Here is a 26,757-nt window from a genome sequence, read left to right as displayed (position 1 = left end):
CCCTTGAAAACATATTCTGTTAGGAAAGTGAGCATGTTATAACACACTTGCATTCCTTGAACATGTAACGTCCTTTCTCTCTTTATTTATTTCTCTGTATCTTTCTCTCTTTCCCTTCCTATCTCTCCTTATCTCTCTCACTCTTCCCTCCCTCTCTCTCTCTCTTATACACTCATATTTTTGTAAGGATAAATTCTCTCTAACATGCTCATATTTTTTATAAGAGAAAAATACTCTATCTCTCTTTCCTTTCCTCCTCACCATCTTTCTCTTTCCCTCCCTTATTCTCTCTCCTTATCCTTCCTCCTCTCTTGATTCCTCTTTAAACCTTTATCTCTCTCTAGACCAAGGCTTTAATGTTGAGGATTGGCAATATAATATATAGTATTTAGGGATTTGTATTGAGAGTATAGAATTTAGGGTAAAGGGTAGTATAACATTTAGAGTTAAGGTTTGATAGTATATAACATTTAGGGTTGATAGTTGAGCATTTACGGTTAAGGTTTGAGAATATAGAATATAGGGTTGAGGGTTGAAAGTATAATATTTAAGTATAAGGTTTGAGAGTATCTAGAATTTAGGGTTGAGGGTTGTGAGTATAGCCTTTATTAAGTTTTGAGAGTACAACATCTATGGTTGAGCCCGTATATGATTTAGGGTTGAGGCTATAGGTTCTAGGGTTGAGGGTATAGGGTCTAGGGTTGAGGGTACAATTTTAGAGTTGATAATTTGTAGGGTTTATGATTGAGGGTTGAGAGTATATCATTTAGGGTTGAGGGTATATTTTTAGTGTTAAATTATTAATGTCAAGGTTTAGGATTTAGTGTATAGGGTTCAATATGCATCTCTTAGTGTTTAGTGTTTAGGGTGTAGGATTTTATGGTTGTTGATAGAAGATTATAGGTCTCTCTCTCTCTCTCTCTCTCTCTCTCTCTCTCTCTCTACCTCTCTAACTCTTATTATCTCTATCTTTCTCTATCTTTCTTCTCTCTATCTCACACATAATGTTGGTTCAAAATTTGTGGGTGGACGATAGATTGATTAATGGGGCAGATTGTACGATAAATAAAATAATTTATCATTTTAATCCAATTTATATATTATAGGTATGACATTTCAATTGTATTTAAGTGTATTACAATAATAAATGAGCTCTAAATATTAAAGAAATAATTCATCTACTAATACATATGCAATAAAACATTAGACAACTCTATGGATTCTTTTAGTTTCTAAATTTAATGTATTTTAAAGATGGATTATTACATCATAAGTATTATTTAAAATTATGCCTTATTTAACAAAACCGAATCAATTCTTATCCAATAGACTACAATTTAAAAATATATTTAAAACAAAACACACCACTCATTGTAGATAATAAATAATACTTGTATAGTTATTCATAGTGAACCCATAGAGGGGTCAATAGTTGTGTAAGATAATTTTGCTAGCATGTTGTAGTAGCATGGAATATCGTAAAAGCTCTATTTGTTTTGAAATGTGAACTAGTCTCTTATCTATTTATAACTAATGTTTGGAGGTGTGGGTCTTATCTATTTAAATATTTGACCTAAACTTAATCATACTAGTCTTGGTAGTTAAACAAAACAATATAATTTGTTTTTAGCACAATATCATATTATTTAAAGTATAACTTATATGCAACTTAAATGATCACAATACATTTTGGTAACCATTATTCTTGTTATCTCTAATTTTAATATCCAACACAAATGGATGAATAGTTGAACAAAAACTTTTTGATAGTCCTTCACATTTCATGGAAAAGTACAAGGTATTTTTTGGTCTCACCTTTTATTTTTGTGATAGGACAAACTATTAATATGAAATACTCCCTTGCATATACATTGCTACCCCAATAATGGTACACATAAAAAAAATACTTTTTTCATTATGACAACAATGCTTGTTTAAATGAAAATCTTATTTATAAATGATTCACTTATAGTGGATAGTTATGATATTTTATTTCAAACAAAAAAATGTTTATTTCACTTGTTAAGAAGTATATTTATGCTTTTTAATATAACATTCATGAGTTGTAATGTTCAAATGAGTCCATCTTGATCAACATTAATTATTTTTGAATTTACATGTGAACTGATTATTTACATATATAAGATAAATATATCATCAGATATTATAATAACCACAAATTCTATCACAATAATTGAACCCTAACTCCTCCTCTAACAATAGCCATCGAATGCACCTCTTAGATAAATTTGATGGTAGTTATGAACGGAGGAAAATGCGACTGTGCTTATTACAACAGTATCTTACAACATTATTCGGGTATTATAGTGAAGCAGAGTGCATGTTGGTTAAGGTATTTTAGGTGATAATACGATGAACAAACTACTAACCATCGCAGTTCTCGCGAGCAATTCCAAGTCTAGACCCCGTGACATCGTGCACAATTCGAAAATTTTGCTGCTGATAGTTCCCTATTATGGAAAATACAGCGTCTCCCCCGCCCGGAGGAAGAGATAAAGCAAGGCATAACACGGAGCTGTCCTCATTCCCAGGGTATAAAATGTTATCCAGGGGTAGAGTGAAGTCCAGGCTATCGTCAAAATGCAACGTGATGAGAGGAAACTCCACCTCGCCTGACGGTTTGTTGTAGCACGTATCAAAAGGCGATGAGGGACTAGCCAAAGTCAGATTAGAGAGCTGACGGCGGAAGGAATCTCGCATGGCATTGTAAGGATACTCCCTCTTCCTGTCGCCTGATCCAAGGTGAACGTCCCCTCTGGGATGGAAACAAGCTCTTCACCCACAGAGATTCCATTTAACCCCACATAATAGAAGTAAGGGTACCTAGCGTTGGACAAGAGGGGCGTGAACTGCAAGCCCGTAGCAGAAAGAGCCCCTTTCCCCAGCAGGAGAGACCCCGCGAAAGCAGAGGAGAAGAGGGAAGGAAGGCAATAAGAGAACGTACTGTCATATAACGTGTCCGTCTGAGAAACGAAGGAGAGAGGATCCCTCCCAAACCCAACCAAACCGGGCACCGATAAGCGCTGGATGAGTCCGCTCACCGCGTTCGCACATCCGAAGACAAAATCCTCCACCGGCGGAGAGCCCACAGAGAGCGTCTCAGATGACAAGAGCTCGTCCACCTCTGATTGGTCGCCGTAGATCTGACCAAAGCTACAGTTGACATCGTTGCTATTATTCTCACACAAGCCTAGAGACTGACACTCCTGAGAAGCGCAAGCGAAGTATTTATACGTAGATGACTTGGATGGCTCGAACAATTGAAGCCCACTTGAGCAACTGGAGCAGGGGTTGCAGGGAATCCAGGCGATGATGCTGCCGGTGTCCAGGACACTGTAAGAGATCTGCGCAAGCGTGCCGAAACCGAGCTTGATAATGTAGTTTCCCGTGTTGATGGTCTGTCCCGAGGCCAAAGGAAGGTCCGCGTCCTCTTGGGGATTAACGGTACTCTTGCCGACGCTCCATCTCCCTTTCATCATTGCTCTGTAGCGCTGGTTGTCGCCTTTGATTGACTGGGATATTGCCCTCCACCATATTGAATTGGGTAAGCGGTAAGGAGAACACTTGCCCTGAAAGTGCATCACAGTCGAACTTGATTTTCCCAATTCAAGCGCAGAGCAGTTCTTGTTATCCTTTGCATCTTTCCATTTGAATGATGCAAGGTTTACTCTCCCAACCTTACTGTTTTCTGCCCACACACAAACAAGTAATAAAAAAGACACTAGAATAGAAAATGCACGCTTTGCCATTGTCGAGCCGATGACTTGCTTTAGGATTACGTTTCCTCTCCAGTTCGGCCCCTCCAGTTCTAACTGTAGTTATTTTAATTCCCGTCCTACAACGCAATCCAGGCTTTTTGTTTGGTTCACTTATTTTGAATGGTAATGCCAGCGTCGTACGCAATCCATGTTTGTTTGGTTCTGCCTGGCCCATCCATTCTTTAAGTGCTAGACGAGCGCCATACATTGATTGTTTAGATGCAAGATATTTTTTGGTCTTCTTGGTAGGATAATCATTGATCGATTTAATAGATGGAATTATTATAATTTTTCATAAAATTTTAATTGTTTGTCCAAAATATGTTAAAATTTTTATCTGATAAAAATGTCATGTTTTGGTTTATATAGTTACAACTTTATTACAGCTTTTAAATTACTTTACATAATTATTATATTTCAATATAAATTTAAGGTTCAAATTCATATTCATTAGAAATAATATTAAAGAAAATTATATTTTAATAGTTTATAATCTTATTTGAAAGTATATATATATATTTCAGTATTAATATTATAGATTATTTTGTGATCTATTATAAAAACGAAAAAACCTTATCCATAAAATAACATTAATAATTAAGTAATAGAATCTCTTATTTAATTTATTTAACTTGCACCAAATCCAAAAAATAAAATTTATGCTCTGTGAATCCTTTATAAATAGTGCATGGTGTGAGGGGTGGACTATAAATAGTGAATCCTTTATAATGAATTCTCTAGTTATTTGAGGTTGATATTGTGTATAGTGCAAGGGGATGGAGAATATTATTTATTGAATTATCTAGTAATGTGAGGTGTATATTGCACGTAGGAGTTGATATTTTGTGTGATTTGGTGATGACTACCATGACTAACCAGAAAAATTAGCAAAAGGTTATCATCGTTGGTCTAATATAATCATAGGCATCCACATGGGTATAGCATAACAACAATACTCCAAATGAGTTTTGTTATGTGGGAGCTCTTATTAGTGAACAATTTGTTGCTTGATATCTAATTTCAATTCTATTGGTACATGTGTCATTTTTACAAATTTGTCCATTGTGTCTTCACATATTCATTCAAATTTATAAAGTCAATCCATCCATCAACTGATTATACCTTTGGCTATTTAATAAGGTAAAAATCAAAGAGTATTTCTAAATACAATAACTAGCCTAAATCATGTCATTCTTAAAGTTTCCCTTAATTACATATAACACTCAATATAGAAAAATAAATAATGTAACATATTTTTGGGTACACAAATGAGGCCTTAGAAGTTTTGATATGCTTTTAGGTCCAACTTTGAATAGACATATTTGCCATCTAGTATGTTGCTTACAAGAAGCATGACCAAATCTCAAAATATCAAGTTTGTGTAGATAGAACTACAAGACCATGAAAACTTGAAATAAATTGTGCTTAGAAACTCTATCCATGTAGCCAAGGTCAATTGGGATTCATAGCCTCACTATTGAAAACCAAAAAATCAATTACACAATAATAGTTGTATTAAAAATATATAAATTTCTTTACTGACTTGAATTGGAAATAACTCTCTATAATAAAATGATGGCACAATAGTTTACATTGTCATGACATAGGATTTTGTAAAAAAATGGTCTCACATATAAAGCTTTGAAATTATAAGAACCTAAAATTTACATAATGATTTGATTGTCTTAATCATGACCTACATGACACAAATTATACACCCTCTTAGAATTTTCTACCTAGATTACAATTTTCTCATCTCTCTTAGCATCTTTTCCATCTTTTTTATCCTTTGAGTTGAATTCCAAGTATTTTTTAGCACCAAAAACCTTTTGTATACCTTTAACTAGAGGGTTTCTTGGGACTATGTTAGGTGACCTATCTTAAGTTGTGTGCTTATCCAAGTGACCACCCTTGGAAAAAGAGGTATTTGAGACCCTAAAAAGGGGAAACCATATTATTTTTGGTATGTACATAAATACTTAGTGGGCATGTTGGAGGATGAGAGGATTTCTTTCTTGAGATGGTGGACATACTGAATGTTATTGTAGGTATCATGATAGAGAATTAATTTTTTCATGTCCTAACATCTTCTTGTTTGTGGTATAACCAAGATATACTATCTTTATTAAAATTTTCATATTGTGAAAACAAATATATATAATGAGATAGGTAGTAAGATGTTAATAAACAAATTAACCAAAGATCATCACATATGGACATCAGATGAAGTAATAAAAACATAACCTACTTGTTTATTACAATTTTTTTCATCAATGAAATAACTCTCTACATCCTTGTTAAGAGTATAGCCTCATATTTAGTAAAAACCTTGTCACATATATACTCCTTGAGTTATAGCTTATGTCCTGGCAATGTATTGTTTAATTATGTTTTATACTTATACTCCACCAATCATCTATGGGAAAAATTATGAGTCTCAATAAAGAACCCTATTAATTGGCTTTGCAATCACCAATGGGAAAACCTTGGTTTGGAAATAACAGATTTCAATTACAATAGAGGGAATGGACAAGCTTTGGACAACAATAACCATACTCCACTATTAATTTGTGGGAAAACTACCATAGAAACAAATGGTCTTTCCTTATGGAAACCGGTGAGCTTATAGCTAGAAAAATTCTGGAAAGAATTGTCAGACTCCCTAATCCAAGGGGATATTTCAATAGGAATCCCGTAGGAGAACATGTATAGAGGTCCTGAAGGGTAGAAAACAAAATGGTGAAGATCTTGGAATGAATAATCAGGGAAGGAAAAGGAACAGGACATGGTTTTCTCCAGTGATAGGAGAAAACAAAATCCTGATTTGCAAGGTCCAATGGAAAATAAAACAAAGCTTCTAGATGCACTCAAACTTATTGGACAATAAGATCCTAATGGATAAAAGGATCACCCCTAAAATTATAGAAAACCTTAGTGGAAAAAAAATGAGGTCTATTAATATCCAAAGTCAATTCCTGAGAGGAGATTTATATAGGTTTCTAAAAAAAAGGATATGACAAAAATATTAAGAGACAAAAACTAATAAATGGGAAAATAGACTAGAGTTGGGAAGGAGTCTGGAGGAAGAAAAATATGAGCAATAAGTTGTTTGTAATGCCATCAAAACTAACAAACCCAATAGCAAGTAGATGGAAATAACCAACATTGATTGTCAAATGGAGTGGAGAAGGGGGAATGAATTAGAGATCACAGATTGGTGGAAAAAAACATACCCAAAAAGGTAAGCATTCGCCCCCTACAAAATGACTTTTTTCTAATAGAATGTTTAGATATGAAGTTAAAACATGATATATTATATGGGAGCCCAAGTTTCTTTAAAGGAATCAGTTTCAGTAAATTAAAATGGAATTCAAACTTTGACCCATTGAAATGCAAAATTAATAAATCAGTCAAATGCTTGAGTTTGGTGGGATTAAAAATATAATATTGGAGTGAGGAAGTAATTATTAAGATTGGGATCCTTTTTAGGAGTTGATGAAGATTTCCTGAATGGTAAAATAGGGGATGTTGTTAACATCTATGTCGAAATAGATATGGATATAGGAGTTAAAAAAGAGTTACAAATATTTTCAGAAGGGGGAAGATAGAAATAGAAGGCAAGCCACTTGCAAGGTAGACAATTAGAGCATTTCCTTTTGAAATAAAAAATACAAGCGGGGTGATGGTCGTAACATAACTCCACAGAGAGAATATAGCTAATAATGTATTTGAAACCCCTAGCCCTTCACAATTAATGTTTAACACCAATGATCAAAGAGAGATAAAGAAGGAGAAAAATACACCTCATAGTAGGGAGACTAAACAAAGCCCTTTCAAGAAAAGAAAGTAAAATACAATAGAAGTAATAATAGGTGTTGGAAGTAAAGGCACAATATAGATATGAGGGGAAATGAATAACACTTCAAGCAAAATAGGGACAAAGAGGTAGAACTAGTGGTCCTCCCTAAGGATATAGAAGGTTTGAGAGAAACTATTTATCAACAATTAGAGGAAGTTAGACAAGAAGTTGAGGGTAGAAATAAATAGGGTCACAAAAGTGAAGCAAGAATGGAATTTGTGGATGCAACTCACAAGGAAGTTGGTTCTGAGAGTGACAAAAGAGAACCAAAAAGTAATCCACTGGATAATCAAATAAGAAATACAAAGATGGAGGTAGAAACAAGATGGGAGATAAATCATTTGGTAATAGGAGGAAGTAAGAAAGGAAACATAGATAAGAAACAAGCATGGAAGGAAACAATAAGGAAAACTAAGACTAAAGAGGATTTAGAATCAAAGGATATAGGGGAAGAGGCATAGGAATTAGAATATGATGAAGCTGTGATGATAGAAGAAATAATGTTGGAACAAATATAATCAAGAATCAAGGATAATAGAATCTTGGAGAAAAGTAAAAGATGAGCAAGTTCAAACAAGTCCAAAATGACTATAGCCTCTTTAGTAGACCACAAAAGGAAGAAAAAGATAACAAGCTTTGGGAAGGAGCTTAACCTCGACCCTAACCTCAATGAAAATAATAACATAGAATGTTAGGGCATTAATTCCCCTAACAAATGGTACCTAATAAAGAACCTAATTGATCAAACAAAAGTAGATGTTTGTCTTCTTCAAGAAACTAAACTAAAGAAAGAGGAATGTGAGAAGAGATTACACAATTGGAAACAATGGAGGGGACATTTTTTTGTCTCAAAAGGGGCTTCAAAGGGATTAGGTATGATTTGGAATCCGATCAAGGTTGATGGCGAAATGATAGAACACAATAAATGGTGGATCATATTAAAATGTAGAATGTTAAAAACCAATGATAGGTTATATATTATAAATGTATATGGTCCAACCCAAACAATGTAGAAAAGAGAATTATGGATGCATTTAACAAAAATAATTGAAGGCTCTAGGGGTGAGAAAGGAATTTTAATTAGAGATTTCAATGTTAATTTAAACAACTAGGAAAAATTGGGTGGTCAAAGGAAAATATTTGTGGTGCAATCAGACTTCCAAACTTTTGTAGAGAATAATCCTCTTAAGGATCTGCAGGAAAGGAATGGCATTTTTAGATGGACAAACCATAGAAAGGGATTCACCAACATAATAGAAAGACTAGATATATTATTGAGCATGGGATGTTGGGATAGTCAAATGCAATACTATGAGGTAACAATGCTTCCATACATAGGATCAGAGGTCATTATCTAGTATAGTTATCAACAAAATAGGATGATCACACAACATGCATTCCTTTCAAGTTTGAAAGAACTAATAGCAAAATGGTGGCACGAGATAAAGCATGGAGATCAATTATATATATATATATCATCTCAACAAATATTAAATATATCAAAGTGAAATTAAAAGAATGGAACAAAAATTATTTCAAAAACACATTCCAAGAGAAATCTAGAGTAGAAAAAGAACTATCAAATCTCAATGAGATTATAATTGAAAAGGGAATGAGAGTAGAAGAATTTTAAATAGAGAAATTATTAAAGGCACAACTGAATGAAATAATGGCAAGGGAAGAACGTCATTGCAGACAAAAATCTTGCGAGATATGGCTTAAGGAAGGAGACATAAATACTAAATTCTTCCATAAAATATCAATGGTTAATAAGCAAAGAAATAGATTCATAGACATCTATAAAAAAGATGGGATGGAGACTCATAGATGGGACGAAGACTCAAACATTAGAGGAGGTTAATAAGGAAGTAATAATTTTTTTTGAAGAAACCCTAAATAAGGAAGTACAATTGAATAGGGAGGTCAGAGAGAAATGTTTGGAGGCCATCCCACAGATTGTTACAAAGGACCATAACAAAGAGATTTATAAAAAGATAAATAAAGATGAAGATAGAGAAGTGGTATTCCAAATGAACCCAGATAAGGCTCCAGGCCCAGATGGTTTTCCAACAAGCTTTTTCTAGTAGTTTTAGGAAATAGTAGGAGATGACATTTATAAGGTTATGGAGGAGTCAAGAATTAAAAAAACCATACTCGGGGCAATAAAACACACATTTTTAGCTTTGATCCCTAAAAAGAAGGAACTTTAAGCCACGAGCGACTTTAGACCAATTTCCCTATGCAATACAACGTATAAGATAATCTCCAAAATTATTGCAAATGGATTAAAAGCAGTTTTAAATTCGATCATTTTGGAAGAACAAAGTGCCTTTGCTCCAGGTAGATCAATTGTAAGGCATAATAAATCCTCATGAAGAAATTCATTTCGCAAGGAAAACTAGACAAACAAGTATGATCTTAAAATTAGATGTTCTTAAGGTAGATGACTTGGTGGACAGAGGACTCTTATATGAATTTTTACAAATTTTTGGATTTAATAAAGATTGGATATAATGGATCAATAGACGCATCTCATTGCCAAAATTTTTAGTACTTACGAATGGAGCCACTCATGGCTTCTTTAGCACGTAAAGAGGCATTAGGCAAGGTGATCCGATCTTCCCTTTTCTATTCATTATAATGGAAGGAATGTTAGGGAGACTCGTTAATAAGATCAGAAGTAATGGAGATTGGCGAGGTGTAAATGGAGCGACATTTTTGGAACCTATGAATAACCAACAATTTGCGGATGATATAATCCTATTTGGGCAAACGTGTAGGGTTAAAGTTGAGAAAATAAAAGTTCTCCTAAATAGGTATTGCAATGCTTTAGGAAAATAAATCAATTGGAATGAATCTAAGCTTTTCTTCTTAAGTACTCAACCTAGTCATCAAAGGGTACTGCCCAAAATCCTAAATTTGAAAGTGGTAAATTTTCTTGGGAAGTTCTTAGGAACACCACTTTTTAATGAAATAAATAAAAAAGTTTATTGGGAAAATTTAATTAATAGATATGTAGACAAGATGGGATCATGGAGAGGTAAATGGATTTTGTTAGCTGGGAAATTATTAATGATTAAATTAATATTATTAGCAATGCGCATGTCTATTCTATGTCATGTCTAAAAGTACCGAAGGTAGTAGAGGAGGAATGAAACAAAATCATGAGAATATTCTTCTAGAATGGAAAAAAATTACCAAAATAAAGTCCCACTAATTACTTGGGAGAAAATTTGACTCCAAAGGTAGCAAGAGGAACATGCATAAGGCAATTAGTAGTATCGAATCTTGCAATGGGGGAAAAACTAGTTTGGTTGTTATATAGTAAAGAGGATCAGAAATGGGTTAAGTTCCCGAGAATAATTTTTTTTAGATAGTGATGATCCCATTAGAATATTGACTATAAGAGATCCCCCAAGAGTATTGACTATTTGGAACTACATACTAGAATGCAGGGATATGATATCAAAGTATGTAACATGGGAAATTGGAGATGGACGTAGTGCCTCCTTCTATATTGACTCATGGAATAATTATAAAACTTTGGAAAATTATCCCAACATGGAGGAAATTGAAAGGGAAACTTCCCAGACGTGGAGAACTAAAGTGAGAGACTATAGGACAATAATTTTACAAGATGGGACTAGTCTATAGAAATGGGAATCACTAGAAAACATATAGGCTCCAAGATATCAAAAAGGATTCCTGAAAGTTCTCCTAAATAAAGAAGTGTGGTGCCAATTGGGGAAATGGATAGGATTAGATGGTGTGGATCTCAAATAGGCTACTACAAAGTAAAGTTAGGATACAAAATTAAAGAAGTAGTTATAGTTAAAGGGGAATGGCCATGTAAATTATTATAGAACTGTAGAATCCTAAATTGTACTCCCTTATAATTTGGTTCACATTTGGGCCCTCATCTTAGCGTTGATGTCCTAGAAGATGGATTAGGACCTAATTATGCTCATACCATGCAATTCTAGCCTCATTTCCACTTTACACATCACATGGCCTCTTGGTTGAGGCCCTTAAATGGGGTAGGACTAGAGCGTGCACCCTAGTCCTTAATGGGACTAGGGTGTGGCACTTTGATCCTCTTAATTGGGACCTTAATTTAGCCCCCCTTAATGGTCACAATGAGCTAGAGGGAATGTGATCTTCATGTTGACTTATGTCAGAAAATTCAGATGTTTTTGGATAGGCACATATAAAAGGAGGCTCATCCCTCTCATTTCATCATCATAAGAGAATCATAAGGCATCCAATCAATCCTTATTTAAGCAATCTATCATTCAAGAATTGAAACATTCATCATCAAGCATTTCTAGAGATCTTCAAGGCTACACACTCTTCATTCATCCACTGTAGAGCAACATTACATTATTCATATGCAAACATGTGTGTGTGATTAGGGTTTTGTCATGTTTATGTCATTTCATACAACATATGTGGTTACGTTCAATAAAAAAAGCATCATTATCAGTCATTACAGATCTGAGGTATATCTTTTCACTATTTATTTTTGTATTTGCAACATTTTATTCAAGGTTAATTCCGAAATCGGGGTTTGACTTAGGCAAACCCCTATTCCCAACTTATTTCCCCTTCTTTCTATGTGCAAGAACAACTATGAAGTTGTGATCTTTAGAGTAAGCATTATTTACAGTGATGAATCGATCTCCCATTAGAATGAGAAAATTTTGGAGACCAGGGTGACTAGCACCACGGTCTCAACATTTTGGAAGCTCTTTTGGGGAACATGTCTAAATTTGTTTACATTTCTCAGATCTAGGTTAATGACTCAATCCAATGACTGTAGCTTACTATTTACGTATTTTTCATTTTCATTTCAACACATTTACCCCATTCAACAATTCAATTTATAAAAGAGGTTTAATTAATTCAAATAATCAAAAACCCCAATCTATTCAAAATTCTCAGTTGAAATCCTTACTAGTTCGTGACTAGATCTGTTACATTGGAATCCTCTTTTAAATGTGATGGTCCTTAAGTAAAAATTAGTGGTTTTTATACATCTAATGGTGGAAACCCTAATTTTTTACCATTACAGGAACAAACATTGTCTTCCAAAGGTAGGGGTATTTGCATGGTTGACAATCCAAGGAAAGGTGCTCACATAGGATCAAATGGAAAAAGTGGGCATCCAAGGGGCTAGTAGATTTTTATTATGCAAATGAAAAATGAAGCAACATACCATATCATATTGGGCTGCCCCTATGCAAAAAAAATGTTGGGACCATTTTTTGGACAAGCTGAACTTTCAATGCCACAAACCACAATAATTATTGGATTGGTTTAAAATTTGGGTAGGAATCAGAAATAAAGGTATGTTTGATAGTTTATGGAAAGTAATACCCTCACCAGTAGTTTGGGAAATATGGAAGGAAAGAAACCACATAATAGTTCAAGATAAAAGGATATTAGAGAAAAATATCATACAGAAAATTTAGGATAAAATTGTGGAATTGGTCAATGTAGCAACAAGGTATCAAGTATTAAAAGATAATTTATTCAATTAATGGGATGATAAAATGACTAGGAAATTTAGAGGTTTAATTATCCCCAAGAATCAGGGAGGAAGCAAGAATATACACTTTTTGATGACTAGAGACAAAGTCAAATGGATGATTTTACATAAAGGATGGATAAAAAATAATTTTGGAGCAGTGAAAGGAAATCTAGGTCAAGGTGGTATGGGGTGTATTTATAGGGATGAAGAAGGAAAAATGACAACAGAAGAATCGATAGCTTTAGGAGAAACTACTAATAATATAGTAGAAATCAGAGCAGCTTTGCCTGGATTATAGGTTGGATTTAAAATAGGAGTTAGGAAGATCCATTTGTAAGGTGAATCCCTAGTAGTGATCAATTCTATTCAAAAAAATAGTTCTCCTAAATGGTTGATGGATTAAGCCAATCTAGGAAATAATTAAAAACTTGATGTTTTCAAAATAAGCCATATTTATAGAGAAGGGAACAATACGACGATCAAATTGGCTAAAAACATAGTTAGAATTTAATGTAAGACGTAAATGAATCCAAGGAATTAAATGTGCGAAATTCAAACTTGTATGGACATAATGATAAAAAGATAAACATTTAAATTTTAAAATGAAATATTTTAAATGTGTGAAAGAAAATCTATGAATCACACTTGAGTAAGGATAGGAAGGTTCTCTAGGTCAGAGTGTTGGGATAATGTGCAAATATGTGCTTAGATTTCTTGAGTGATGTGTTGTCATTGCTGTCAACATATTCCTCTGTGTATTCCAGTGTTGCAATCAGATTAAGTGAGTTGGTTGGGCCAGTGTGTTGTAGTTGAGTTGTTATGGATTAAAGGGTTTTGAGATAAGTATCTTTAGTTGATTCAGCTCAAGTTTTAGTGGTTCGCATGGTGATTTGATCGAGTTATGAGATTTAGTTTTGCGGTTGGTTTTTCAGTTGTTCGGTGTTGATCAATGTTCTAGATTTTGCTGCGCATTGCAATATCTTGGTTTGTGGATTTGATAGAGTGTTTGGGATGTTCTGGTGTGTCCTGAATTCTGATGGTTCGTGATTTGGAGGTTCACAAGTGAATCTTTTAGTTTGACAGCCATTGCAGTTAGGGTTATTGAAGTTCGGTATAATGATGATGAAGATTCTAGTAAGTGGTGTTTTTGCGGTAATTCATGATGCTTGTGGATGTTTCTAGATCATGTGCTATTTGTGTTGGTGGTCCACATTGATCATTGTGCTTGTTGTTGATTATTTTCCTTGATCCAATGGTGTTCATCATGTTTTTGGCCAACATGATGTATGTAATGTGTTGAGGGTGTTCGAGGCATAATTCTTGGAGGTGTTTCATGTTTGAAGTGTTGATTTAGGTCCATATTGTGTCTTACCCAACATTGTTTTGGTTTGCATATAATATTATAGTGTGTATGGTTATATCTTTATAATTTGTGATGTGTGTTGAGCCGACCTTGAAAGATAAGTTGATGATATGTATAAATAAATGCAATACTGATGTTGGAGAAATATTTGTGTGTGCGAATAATGCTTTGATCTTTTAGAAGTAGTGAAGTAGTGCTAAGAAGTGTGAAGAAGTGCAAAGAGCAGAATACGTGTCATGTGCTTAACCAGAACTATAACCAAGCATGAGGAGATGCTATTTTCTCAGTTCATGATCTTCTGGATGTGATCCGAATGTGTTTGTAAGATAGTGAGTCTTCCTAGGGTTGTAGCCCTTTGTTGTCTTTGAGTAGTGAGCTCTAGGCAGTGTGCCTAAATGCATGTTCATTCCTCATTGTAATATTCCATATACTTCTAACAGGGTATCATCATATTATGGGTAGGTTCCCACCATGGTTTTTCCCTTGATCGGGTTTTCCACATCAAAAATCTTGGTGTTATGTGTGTTATTGATGTGATATTGATTTATGCTTTCATTGTTAATTATCAGATCTAAAATTGTATTTGAGTTAAGAAGATATTTTGAGAGAACTGATTCACCCCCCCTCTCAGTTTTCTGCCTTGTTGCCAACACAGAGTTGATGTGACAGATTCCAAAAAGTGATTGATTTTCATAATTATTCTTGAGACGATCTGCGAAAGATAGGATATCATTAATTCAAAAAGAGACTTGAAGAGTAGAGTAATATTTTTAGGAAGATGGAGGCGTTAGAGACATAGGCTAAAGAAATAGTAGGTAGAGGTTTGGTGTATTGTTTGGTGAAGATAGAATATCTAAATTTAAATGGGAAAATTTGGTGAAAATTCATTAATGAAGGTTTGTCAACGTGGTGGGTATGATCTGCCATGGGCCGTTCTTGGGATTTGAAGGAAGAGAAAACCATGATTAAATGATATGACTAAGAGATTTCAATAAACAAAGCTAGGAAAGGATAGATAACCTTCTTGAATAAAGGAAGAAGGGCGGATTTGTAGAATTACTAAATCAAAATAGATTTTTGGAAACATCTAGAATATCTTTATTTTTTAAGACAAAAATTGATTAACTCCTTTTTTTTGGTAATAGTTTGTCTGCAAAAAGTGGTATGGAAACTCCAATACAATTGATGACAACTAGAAGACAAATGGCTTTCATAGGAGAAATTGGAGAAAAGAGGCTTAGCATTATTATGAGGTATAAGCACCAAATAGTCTTGTATGCGATGAAATATATGCTAGGGGAGGAATTCTTAATGACAAACCATAGGTATCATGTTAATACAAACATCTCTTCAATGTTTTTATCTATCTCATTAGATTTATGTCTCAACAAAGATAAGGAAAAAAGGCTATGCAAGTTGGTTTTCAAGGAACATGTGCTAGTAGGGTTAGATGATGCTCTAAGGAATTATGACAATTTCTGGATTCCTTTGCCTAAGGATTATGACAAAATGAATGAAGAAGTGCCAAAAATTTCAATTATTCTGATGGAAGATGTGTTAGGAATTGAATGTGGAAAATATCAATTTTATGTAAATAAATATTAAACAAAGGAATGAAAAACACATAAATAATAACAGAGAGGAGACAATTTTAACGTGGTTCACCCAAAGTTGGGCTACATCTACCTAATAGAGAGTCCAATATTATTATCCAGTAAATTGAACTGATTACAACCAACAATCTCTTGCAACTCAATACCGCTGCAAAATACTATAGAAAACCCTAACCTGCCTTTTTATCAAGACTTATATCAGTTACAAAATTAGGGTTAGAACATGTCAACCAATAGAGAAATAAATCTCGATGCCTTTATAAAATAATAGAAGTTAGTTGATCTTTCGGGGGTGCTGCCCCCCCAAAACCGTCGAGGCACTGCCCCTTGACCTCGCCCTGTGACCCTGCAAGGGGCATTGCACCTTGACCTCGACTTGGGGGTGTTGTCTCGAAACCCCAGTTGAATAATTTGGGGAGAAACTGCTTCAATAAAATTTTGAAAAATTAACCTCCGAGTCTGATTAGGCTCCATATAACAACAAGGTGAGGAGAAATACTAGGAAAATAGGCTAGTGGCTTTCAAAAGTTTGGAATTTTTAAATAATTGGATGAAAATGAAAGAAAACAAGAACCCAAATTAGATTTCTACATATATTCGACTAGAAGGTCTGGAGGAGCAGATATAGGTGGATGAGTCAGAATTTGTGATCTCCTCAGATGATGGTGAGATGGCAAGAAAGGAAAGAGGTTATAAGGTTTTGTTGTTAGGGTTTGAGTCATATCTAATATATAGATAGCTTTGAAATAGAAGTTTATTAGGATAGTTAATCTTGTATAGGAAGCCCGATCTTTTTTGGTGATTTGCTTTGAATTTTTTTCATAGACTGTTATGTAATTATAAAGCATATAGAATATTAGAGTGCTATTTATGAATACAAAAGGGCTTTAAACTTTGATATTATGCTTTAAATTTGAAGTATCTATAAATAATGTTTTAAATTCTCTTTTATCAAAATGGTTGTTGGCCTTTCCATTAATTTAATTATAAAAGAAACTCTCTAAATCCTTGTGATGCTTCTTAGGTCTATTTTATTTTTTGAAATGTCCCTTTTATTACAATTCAAAGATTTCAATTTTGAAATTTGTTAGGAGACTTACATTTGATTTCAATATTTCATGTCCTCATTTAATATCCCCCTTCTATTTGGACCTTCCTCTCACCAAGAGAGGATGTTTTAACGACCACCAATATAAAGTGTTGTGAACATGTTAGCCTCGGGTTGAAAAATCTAATGAATTGGCCTTATAAAAGTATTTATTGGCAAGAAGCCACAAATGGATCAATGATGAGCTAGCCAAAGAGGGGTAGTAGCTCAGTTGGTAGAGAGATATAAAAGAAAATGGAAGGTCCTAGGTTTGAATCCTAATTAGTCTGGATATGAGTTGTAGCTCAACATGTGGTATTAGAGCCAGGTTAGGAGGCCAAACACCTACAATGTGTCTTAAAGGGGAGTGTTGTAAATAAGCCACACTTGAATTGATGATGGGTTTGCCAAATAGGGGCCAATAGCTTAGTTGGTACAACACTCTTGTAGCAAATGAAAGGTGTCAAGTAATGAAACACCTCTATAATCGTCATACATTAGAAAAATTAAGGTCTCATGAATCTATTTAGTGAAGGATAAACTAAAGTATTAATTCCTGAAGAACTATGTACCATCTCACTATCATAATCCTTCTCTTCAATTTTTTATAAATTAGTGACTCAAATTTTTATATTTTGTTACTTGGTCATAATGGTTCCAAATTGACATGAAATATCATCTTCAACATATTTAATATCTTTATTCATATGAATATCATGTTTAGTGGTGGAGGAAGGTGTAAAATATTGATAATTAAGTATTTATATATTGTTGTCAAACAATAATTATAAAAATTATAATACATCATTATGTTCTTAATGTTTAGGTGTTTTTAAGCCAAATGTTTCTTCAATATCATATGTATATGATACATTGCGATAAAGATACACTATAATTATCTAAAAGGAACATAATAGAAAATCATAAATGATCCAAAAGATATTTTGCATGGGCATCCAAAAGGTGTGCATAATCATTATATGCATAGATATGCCCATTAGATTGGTTAAGGAAGGGCTACTCTAATGTAAAAGGCAGCCATCTCATGAGATAAAAATATTCTAGGACCATATATGAAAGCACATGACAAAGCATAAAATGATGTCTAATAAGCTTACTAAATTTTTTATCTACCAAAACCAATAATGATTTAATGTGTCATCATCATCATTTATGTTCTAAAAATATAAAAATAAAAGGATCTAACAAAAAACATCACATCTTAAATTCTATTTTTATTGTATCAAGAATTTTATAAAAAGATGAGCATTAGAAACTTCATAAACCAAAGCATCATGAAATAGATATCCATCATTTATATCATGTAATTATGGAATATGGAATGATCATTAATATAATTTTTCTAAATTAAATCATCATTATCCCATAATCTACAAAAGATATAGAATAAGACTACTAATATGCTGTCACACATTTATAGATTCCTCTATACAATAGCACTTTTTTATGATAAAGAAAAATATCAACTATCACAAGAAGATAAAAGAGTGCTTCTTTGGTTCGCAAATAATTAAGAGAAACAACACACCTACATTACTATCTTAAACAAATTAAATAGATGCCTCAAGAAAAATATCTGTAGCGATATTTTATATATAAATTAAAATTAAGATATATGCGCTAGTTGTTGAAATAACACCGTACTTGTACTACATAATTACGGTATTATAGGAGTGGATATTATAGGTGATAATACCGTGAATAAACACTACTCAGCAAACAAACTACTAAGCACCGCAGTTTTCACTAGCGATTCCAAGTCTAGACCCTGCGACATCGTGCACAATTCGAAACTTCTGCTGCTGATAGTTCCCAAATATGGAAAGTACAGCGTCTTCCCCGCCCGGAGGGAGGGTGAAAACAAGGCATAGCACGGAGCCGTCCTCATTCCCAGGCCATAACGTGTTTTCCACCGGCAGAGCCATGTCCAGACCATCGTCAAAATGCAACGTGATGACAGGAAACTCCATCTCGCCTAACGGTTTGTTGTAGCACGTATCAAAACTCTCTCTGGGACTAGCCAAACTCAGACTAGAAAGCTGACGGCGGAAAGAATCTCGCATCGCATTGTAAGCGGGCTCCACTAGTTGAGTGATAACTGTTCCCGAATCAATGATTGTTCCTCTTTCCGTCGACTGATCCAATGTCAAGGTCCCTGCTGGGATGGAAATAAGCTCATCTCCAACAGAGATTCCGTTTAACCCTACATAATAGAAGTAAGGGTACCTAGCGTTGGACAAGAGGGGCGTGAACTTCAAGCCCGAAGCAGAAAGAGCCCCTTTCCCCAGCAGGAGAGACCCCGTGAAAGCAGAGGAGAAGAGTGAGGGAAGGCAATAAGAGAACGTACTGTCATATAACGTGGCCGTCTGAGAAACGAAGGAGAGAGGTTCCCTCCCAAACCCAACCAAACAGGGCACCGATAAGCGTTGGATGAGTCCGCTAACCGCATTCGCACATCCGAAGACAAAATCCTGAACCGTCTCAGAGCCTACAGACAGACTCTCAGAAGACAAGATCTCGTCCACCTCTGATTGGTCGCCGTAGCGCAGAGGAAGGCTACAGTTGACATTATTATCGTTGTTCGAACAGAAGTCCGGACTTTGACACTGCCGAGAAGCGGAGGTGAGATACTTATACGTTTACGACTTGCCTGGCTCGAACAATTGGGGCCCACTCGAGCAACTTGAGCATGGGTTGCAGGGAATCCAGGTGATGTAGCTGCCGGTATCGAGGATAGTGTAGAAGCTCTGCACAGGCGTGCCGAATTCCAGCTTGATAATGTAGTTTCCCGTGTTGATGGCCTGTCCCGAGGCCAACGGGAGGTCCGCGTGCTCTTGGGGATTAACCATACTCTTGCCGGCGCTCCATCCCCCTTTCACCATTGCTCTGTAGCGCTGGGTGTCGCCTTTGATTGACTCAGATATCGCCGTCCACCATGATGAATTGGAGAGGCGGAATGGAGAACACTTGCCTTGAATGTGCATCACACTCAAGCTTGATGTTTCCGATTCAAGCGCAGAGCAGTTCTTGTTATCCTCTGCATCTTTCCATTTGAATGATGCAAGCTTTACTCTGGCAACCTTACTGCTTTCTGCCCACACACAAACAAGTGATAGAAAAGACACTAGGACTGAGCATAGACGCTTTGCCAGTGTCGTCTTTGGCAAGCACAGGTCTCAGATAAAAATATCATCAAGATGGCCGTATTTATAGACGTGTATGCAATAAACTATCGCTTAACTTGTCGATCCCATTGGCTTCGGTGTCCCCTTCTAGTTGACTTGACTCCTCCATATAGACTTCAATTTACGCAATTGAGTCGTCGTCTCTGCTTCTTAAATGGCTCGACTTCAATATATGGACGCAATTTGTTCGCTTCACTTTTTTCTAATAGTTATGCCCGCCTTTTGCGCAATCAGATCTTTCATTTTTCCTTCCTCACCAACGACGTTCTTTTCAATATTTGACTTAGCCGTTTCTGAGCTTAGAAAATATTTCACACAGAAATGGCTATCCACCTTGTAGGATATATCAATACATAAATTATTTTCATACATAATATTTTATGTACTGGTGCATCTAGACAACCGTTTTCTTTTAACACTAGCTATTAAAACATTAGACATTATCTTATTTAGTTACAACCAACCAATCAATCAATTCATTACTATTAATTGTAATTTAGATTATAGAAAAAGTTTTTAGTATATTATTATATCAATTTTATTTAAAGAATATCTTTAGATTAAATTAACTGGATCAATAAATATGTACTGAATATTTTAAAAATGAATAGAGAGAATAGATGTATTTAAGTTTGGAAACAATGATGCAAAATTGTCAATGATATCATGTTAGAATCATTTGTAAAAATTATAGAGATTAATATTTTCAATCAAAATTATGTCAAGTAATCTTTATATAACTTGAAAATTATTGTAGTTTAAATCTATTTTTCGCGAGTTTGAACTTGAGCATAATGTCTTTGATTTAATCTATGAGAATAAACTTAGTTGCATGGGAAGGAATTGATAGAATGTGTGCATAGAGGTTTCTTTCCTTTGCCTTCCATATATCTTAATATGTCAAAGTGGTGTTTACAAACAACTTTGATGAAATCACAAATTAATATGGTCAACTTCTTCTAAGTCAACACATTGGGTGGAGCATGGTCAACATTACAACATTCAATGAATATCTAATGCCAACATTCAAAAATGTGTAAATGGACTAATATAAATGATGTAGATGATGGCTCTTTGTCCTTTAGAAAATGAAGCATGCTTAATAGCATTTTTTCCTTATTCAACCATATTTTCGACATTTATTTTCCATGTTCACAAATTAATGTCACATTAATATCTTTAAATTCAAAAATATAGTAACTCACAAAAATATGGACCGAGTCAATTTATGATAACTAACTAGCACTTGTATCAAAAGGGAGTGCAAGGGTTACATCGATAGTAAGATATAGATGAACTATTTGAGATGAAGAGGTTGTCGTGACATTCATTATTGTATAAGTAAATAGAGTTGGTTGATCTCTCTCTCTCTCTCTCTCTCTCTCTCTCTCTCTCTCTCTCTCTCTCTCTCTCTCTCTCTCTCTCTCTCTCTCTCTCTCTCTCTCTCTCTCTCTCTCTCTCTCTCTCTCTCTCTCTCTCTCTCTCTCTCTCTCTCTCTCTCTCAAATCATAAAAATATGACTCTCTCTCTCTCAAATCATAAAAATATGAGAAAGAAAGAACTTTTTTATAGAATTAATAAGAACCCTATCAATAAATGAGCTAAAAGAAACTTAATTCCAATAGCTTCAGCCTCAAAGTAAAATAGGAAAAATAAATTCATATTAATAATCATTAAAAAAGGGTCAGTTTAAAAAATAAAAAATAATAAACTTATAACTCTAATTTAAAAAAAGCCATAAACTCTAAATAAAAGCTAACACAATTCAAGGTTAAGTCTAATGTGGTGTCTGCTTAGTGTCCATGTTTGAGGCTTGTCTTTTGCCAGGCAACCAAGCTTCATGGATGCCCTTTTTTCTATGTAGCCAGATTGCTAAATTTCAACTAAGATTTGCAAAATAGATGCCAACTCAATTAGTATCTTCATATATGCTTTTTTTTTTCAATTAAAATGCACATAGATTTTTAAATGCTTTTGGTCTCTTATCCAATGTTTGATTTTTAGAGGAACTACAACCTTGAATTAGAAACACTAGGTCAATGATAAAGAAATTTCAAATTTCAAATTTATGTTACATAAAGTTGAAAATTATAGATAGAAATTAAAAAATAATTGAAATTAAATTAAAGTACAAATAATATTAAAAATCAGATAAGTTATTTGTAAGATATGAAACACAATCATTAAAAAAATATTTAGTAATTCTACTAATAAATACAACATATGTAAATAAAAAGTTACTAAATTTATAATTATATAAATTTTCAATTATGATTTTTTTACAAAATGACTAATGAAATGTTAATTCATACTTTGGAATATCTCACATTATCTCTTAAGATTGGATATAAAGAAGTAAATATCTTATGTCATCTCATCCTAGCTTCATATAAGTTCTACACAAGCTATTGGGTAGATTTTAGTGGGAACATATGAATGGTATACCTTTTATTATTTATCATTATATAAAATATTTTCATGGAGGTAGAGTTGTCAAATTTAGAAGAGATTAATATGAACTCTTGATGCATTTGAGTTATTTCTCTTTGGACAGTTATCTTCTTGCTTGCAAGGAATTTTCCGATGATAGTGAAAATATTTATATCATTTATCTGTTGATGATTTATAGCTTCAGTCGGATAAAATTAAATGTTAAATTGGCCTTAAGGCCTTCAAAATTTAATTATATATATCATTATGTTATTTATTATTATTATTATTGTTAAATTGATTAGATAATAATAATTATTACTGTTGGTGTTGCAAATAAGCCATACCTAGACCAACGATGGACTGGTCCAATAGGGGCCAGTAGCTCAGTGTTAGAGCACTCCAGCAGCGTATGGAAGGTCCTAGGTTCGAGTCCTAGCTGGTCCATGTCTCAACATTATCTAGACAAATTTGTTACAAAAAAGAAAGAAATTGGGAAAGATAAGAGGTAGGGTTGTATTTCATAAATTTAGACATGCATCACCATCGAATCCATCAAGAAAAGAAAAAGTGTTTAAAATAAAAAACTTTGGAAGATAGTATGGTACAAAAATGGGAAAGAGGATGATTCTTTGGAGGATGATCCTCTAAGATTTGTTGTGTGATTCATTAACACTCTTGTAGAATACATATTTATATTTATAATTTCTAGGTTATTTTTTATTTTTTATTTTTTTATTACTTTTTGGCATTTTTATTATGCCTTGTTTGTTGTGATCTCACTTCAACTTCTAAATTGAGATAAATAATTTGTTTTCCCCAATTTGGAAGCTTAGTTTATATGCCATTTTAATTTTTTTAACCTTTTGTTTCTTTATTTGCTATTTATTTTACTCTTATATTCTACTTACTTGGTTTGTATTTTTTCTTTGTTTATGCTTCATCTTTCCCACTTTTACTGTTCTCCTATTTAACTTGTTTACATATACTTTCTAAAATTATAATTGTAAAATTTTCATACACTTGATATCTTCTATATATCATAATTATGTCTTTATGATTATGATCCTTTATCATTTTGATAGTGTGTAAACACATATCTATATATGTATGTATGTGTGTATGTGTATATGTACATATATATGTGTATGCATATATACATGTGTATATACATATATTTATAGATATACAAGCATTCGTCACATTTTTGGGAGAACCTCTCAACTCTTCAAACGCTACAACATATTAATCAAGTGGACATGGAGACCAAAAAAGCTTTCTTACAGATACGGGAGTAGATTTGCACTTTACAATGCCTGAGTATTCAAGCTCCTTCATTGAATGTCAATTCGAAAAAGTTAAAAACTCAAAAAGTGGTGTCAAAAATCTTCATCCATATCCATATGTGTAGAAAAGATGTCTATTTTTGAAATCGGAATAGTCACCATCGTGATTCACACAGGCACACAATCTTATTAAAGAAAATAAAAGAAATATATACAACACAAACTGTTAGAACAACAAAACAGTTAGGGTAGAAACCGCAGAGGTGGTTAGAAAACTAAACTACCAAACCTAAACTATTTGAACTATCAAACAAACTAAAGATCTTGAAGGATTAGTTAGCATTCCCCCCTTAATCCAAAGGGACATCTGTCATGCCAAGCAGCATTCGAAATTGTTCAAATTTTACACGTCCCAATGCTTTGGTGAAGATATCAACAATTTGATCTGCAGTGGAACAATGTTGTAAATGTAAGGTTTTGACCTCAACATGACATCGAATCAAATGATATTTGGTGTTGATATGCTTGGTGTGATCATGAAATCTAGGATTCTTGGCCAATTGAATTGCATAATTATTATCAACAAGTAAAGGCATTGAAGTTGTTTGTTTCTCCTGCAAATCATCGAGAATTTTCCTGAGCCACACAATTTCTTTGGTGGCTTGAGCTGCTACTACATATTTGGCTTCAGTTGTAGAGTTAGTAGGAATTGTTTGTTTCTTCGATCTCCAAGTGACAGCGCCTGATCCAAGAGTCATCAAATAACCAGAAGTAGATACCCCATTTTCTTTGTCGCCATCAAAATCTGAATCAGAATAACCTTTGAGATGGAAGTCTAAAACCTTTGAGTATTTGATGCCAAGAGTCTGAGTTCCTTTTAAATATTTTAGAACTCGTTGAGCTGCAGTCCAATGTCCTTCACATGGTTTATGCATAAATCTGGACATAATTCCTACTACAAAAGTAATGTTAGGACGAGTAGTGGTGACATAAATCAAACTTCCAACAAGCTGCCTGTACTTGGTTGGATCTTCGAAAGCTGCTCCTTCATTGGTAGAAAGCTTTAAATTTTGTTCCATTGGAGTGGAAACAAAATTACAATTGTGCATTCCAAATCTGCATAATAACTCTCTAATGTATTTCTTCTGAGAAATAAAAATAAACTTAGGATTTTCAATGACTTCAATGGCTAAGTAATAATGAAGTAGACCTAGGTCTGTCATATCAAATACCTTTTTTGGTTCTCTCTTAATGGATGCTACATAATCTACCAACTTTCTTGAAAAATAGAGTTGCGTCATCTAGATTGAAGTGTTTGTAATTTAATTTCAGGAGATGTTCAGTTAATTTTTCATACCAAGCACGTGGTGCTTGCTTCAAACCGTATAAAGATTTTATCAATTTACATAGCTTTTTCTCTTGACCTTTGATAGCAAAACCTTCGGGCTGCACCATATAGACATCTTCTTTCAAATCTCCATTCAAGAAGGCTGTCTTAACATCCATATGATGTATTTTCCATCCTTTTTGTGCTGCTAAAGAAAATAAAGTTCAAATAGTACCCCACTTTGTTGTAGGAGCAAAATTTTTTGTGTAGTCTACACCTTCTTTATGAGCATATCCTTTTGCTACAAGTCTTGCTTTGTGTTTGTCAAGTGAGCCATCAGCTTTATATTTGTTCTTATATACCCACTTGCAGCCAATAGGCTTGATTCCAATTGGAGGGTTCACCAACCTCCAAGTTCCATTTTTAATGAGAGCATCATACTCTCTTTGCATTGCACTTCTCCATGCATCACTAGCTATTGCTTCTTGAAATGGAGAAGGTTCATCAATAGCAGCAAAGTTTAATTCACAATCAAATGTAACAAAATCATCATACCGACTTGGAACTATTCTAGTCTGCTGTGATCTACGTACGAGTTGCTCCATTGGTTGCTCTATTTCAAGAGACTTTGGATCAAGAGCTGCACAAGGTGATTCTGATTCTTCAAAATTGCTATTACTTTTCAAACTATCCCCATTCTCTCGACCTTCCATAGGTTCACTGTTATCATTCAAAACATCTCCATTCTCTGTCACAGGTTCTGGAACTTCCAAAGATTGACCTAGCAAAGGAATCCCCCCTTCAAGAGAGGGAAGTTCATTATCCCATTCATGATAGAATATTTTAGAGTGAAATCTATCAAGATGAGCAAGCTGTTTGTCAATAGTGAGAGTATGTTTGTCAAATTCAAGAAATATAACATCTCTAGAAATAATAAACTTGCTATTTTCTACATCATATAGGCAATAAGCTTTATAAGTATTAGAATATCCCAAAAAAAGGCATTTTCTACTTCTAGCTCCCAATTTATTTCTTAGCTGTGTAGAAACCAAAGCATAACAAGTGGAACCAGAAACTCTAAAATGCTTGATAGTTGGAAGATGACCATGCCACAGTTCATAAGGAGTTTTGTTGTGTAGGTCAGCAGAAGGACTCCTATTCTTGATGTAGACAGCACAAAGAATGGCTTCCCCCCAAAACATCAACTTAACATTCTTAAAAAACAACATAGATCTTACCATATTCAATATTGTCCTGTTCATGCGTTCTGCCACACC

At 34.0% G+C, this 26,757-nt stretch overlaps 2 protein-coding genes and 1 pseudogene across 2 annotated transcripts; all 3 read right to left on the bottom strand.

Annotated features, from left to right (window-relative positions):
- Positions 1–2,342: 2,342 nt before the first annotated feature.
- Positions 2,343–3,822, bottom strand: LOC131074560 (aspartyl protease AED3). Its single transcript, XM_058011197.2, is given in 2 exon segments — positions 2,343–2,732; positions 2,735–3,822. Coding segments are annotated over 2 exon segments (1,383 nt in total). The 5' UTR covers positions 3,771–3,822; the 3' UTR covers positions 2,343–2,385.
- A 15,157-nt stretch (positions 3,823–18,979) lies between these two features.
- Positions 18,980–20,809, bottom strand: LOC131074561 (aspartyl protease AED3-like; annotated as a pseudogene).
- A 3,694-nt stretch (positions 20,810–24,503) lies between these two features.
- On the bottom strand, positions 24,504–25,232 carry LOC131874039 (secreted RxLR effector protein 161-like). The gene has a single exon (XM_059217254.1). The coding sequence runs from the start codon at positions 25,230–25,232 to the stop codon at positions 24,504–24,506; it is 729 nt and encodes a 242-aa protein (XP_059073237.1).
- Positions 25,233–26,757: the final 1,525 nt, after the last annotated feature.

Source organism: Cryptomeria japonica, chromosome 3 (assembly GCF_030272615.1).
Source record: "Cryptomeria japonica chromosome 3, Sugi_1.0, whole genome shotgun sequence".
Classification (NCBI taxonomy): domain Eukaryota; kingdom Viridiplantae; phylum Streptophyta; class Pinopsida; order Cupressales; family Cupressaceae; genus Cryptomeria; species Cryptomeria japonica.
Note: the sequence above shows the minus strand (reverse complement) of the source record. Positions and strands in the feature narration are given on the sequence as shown.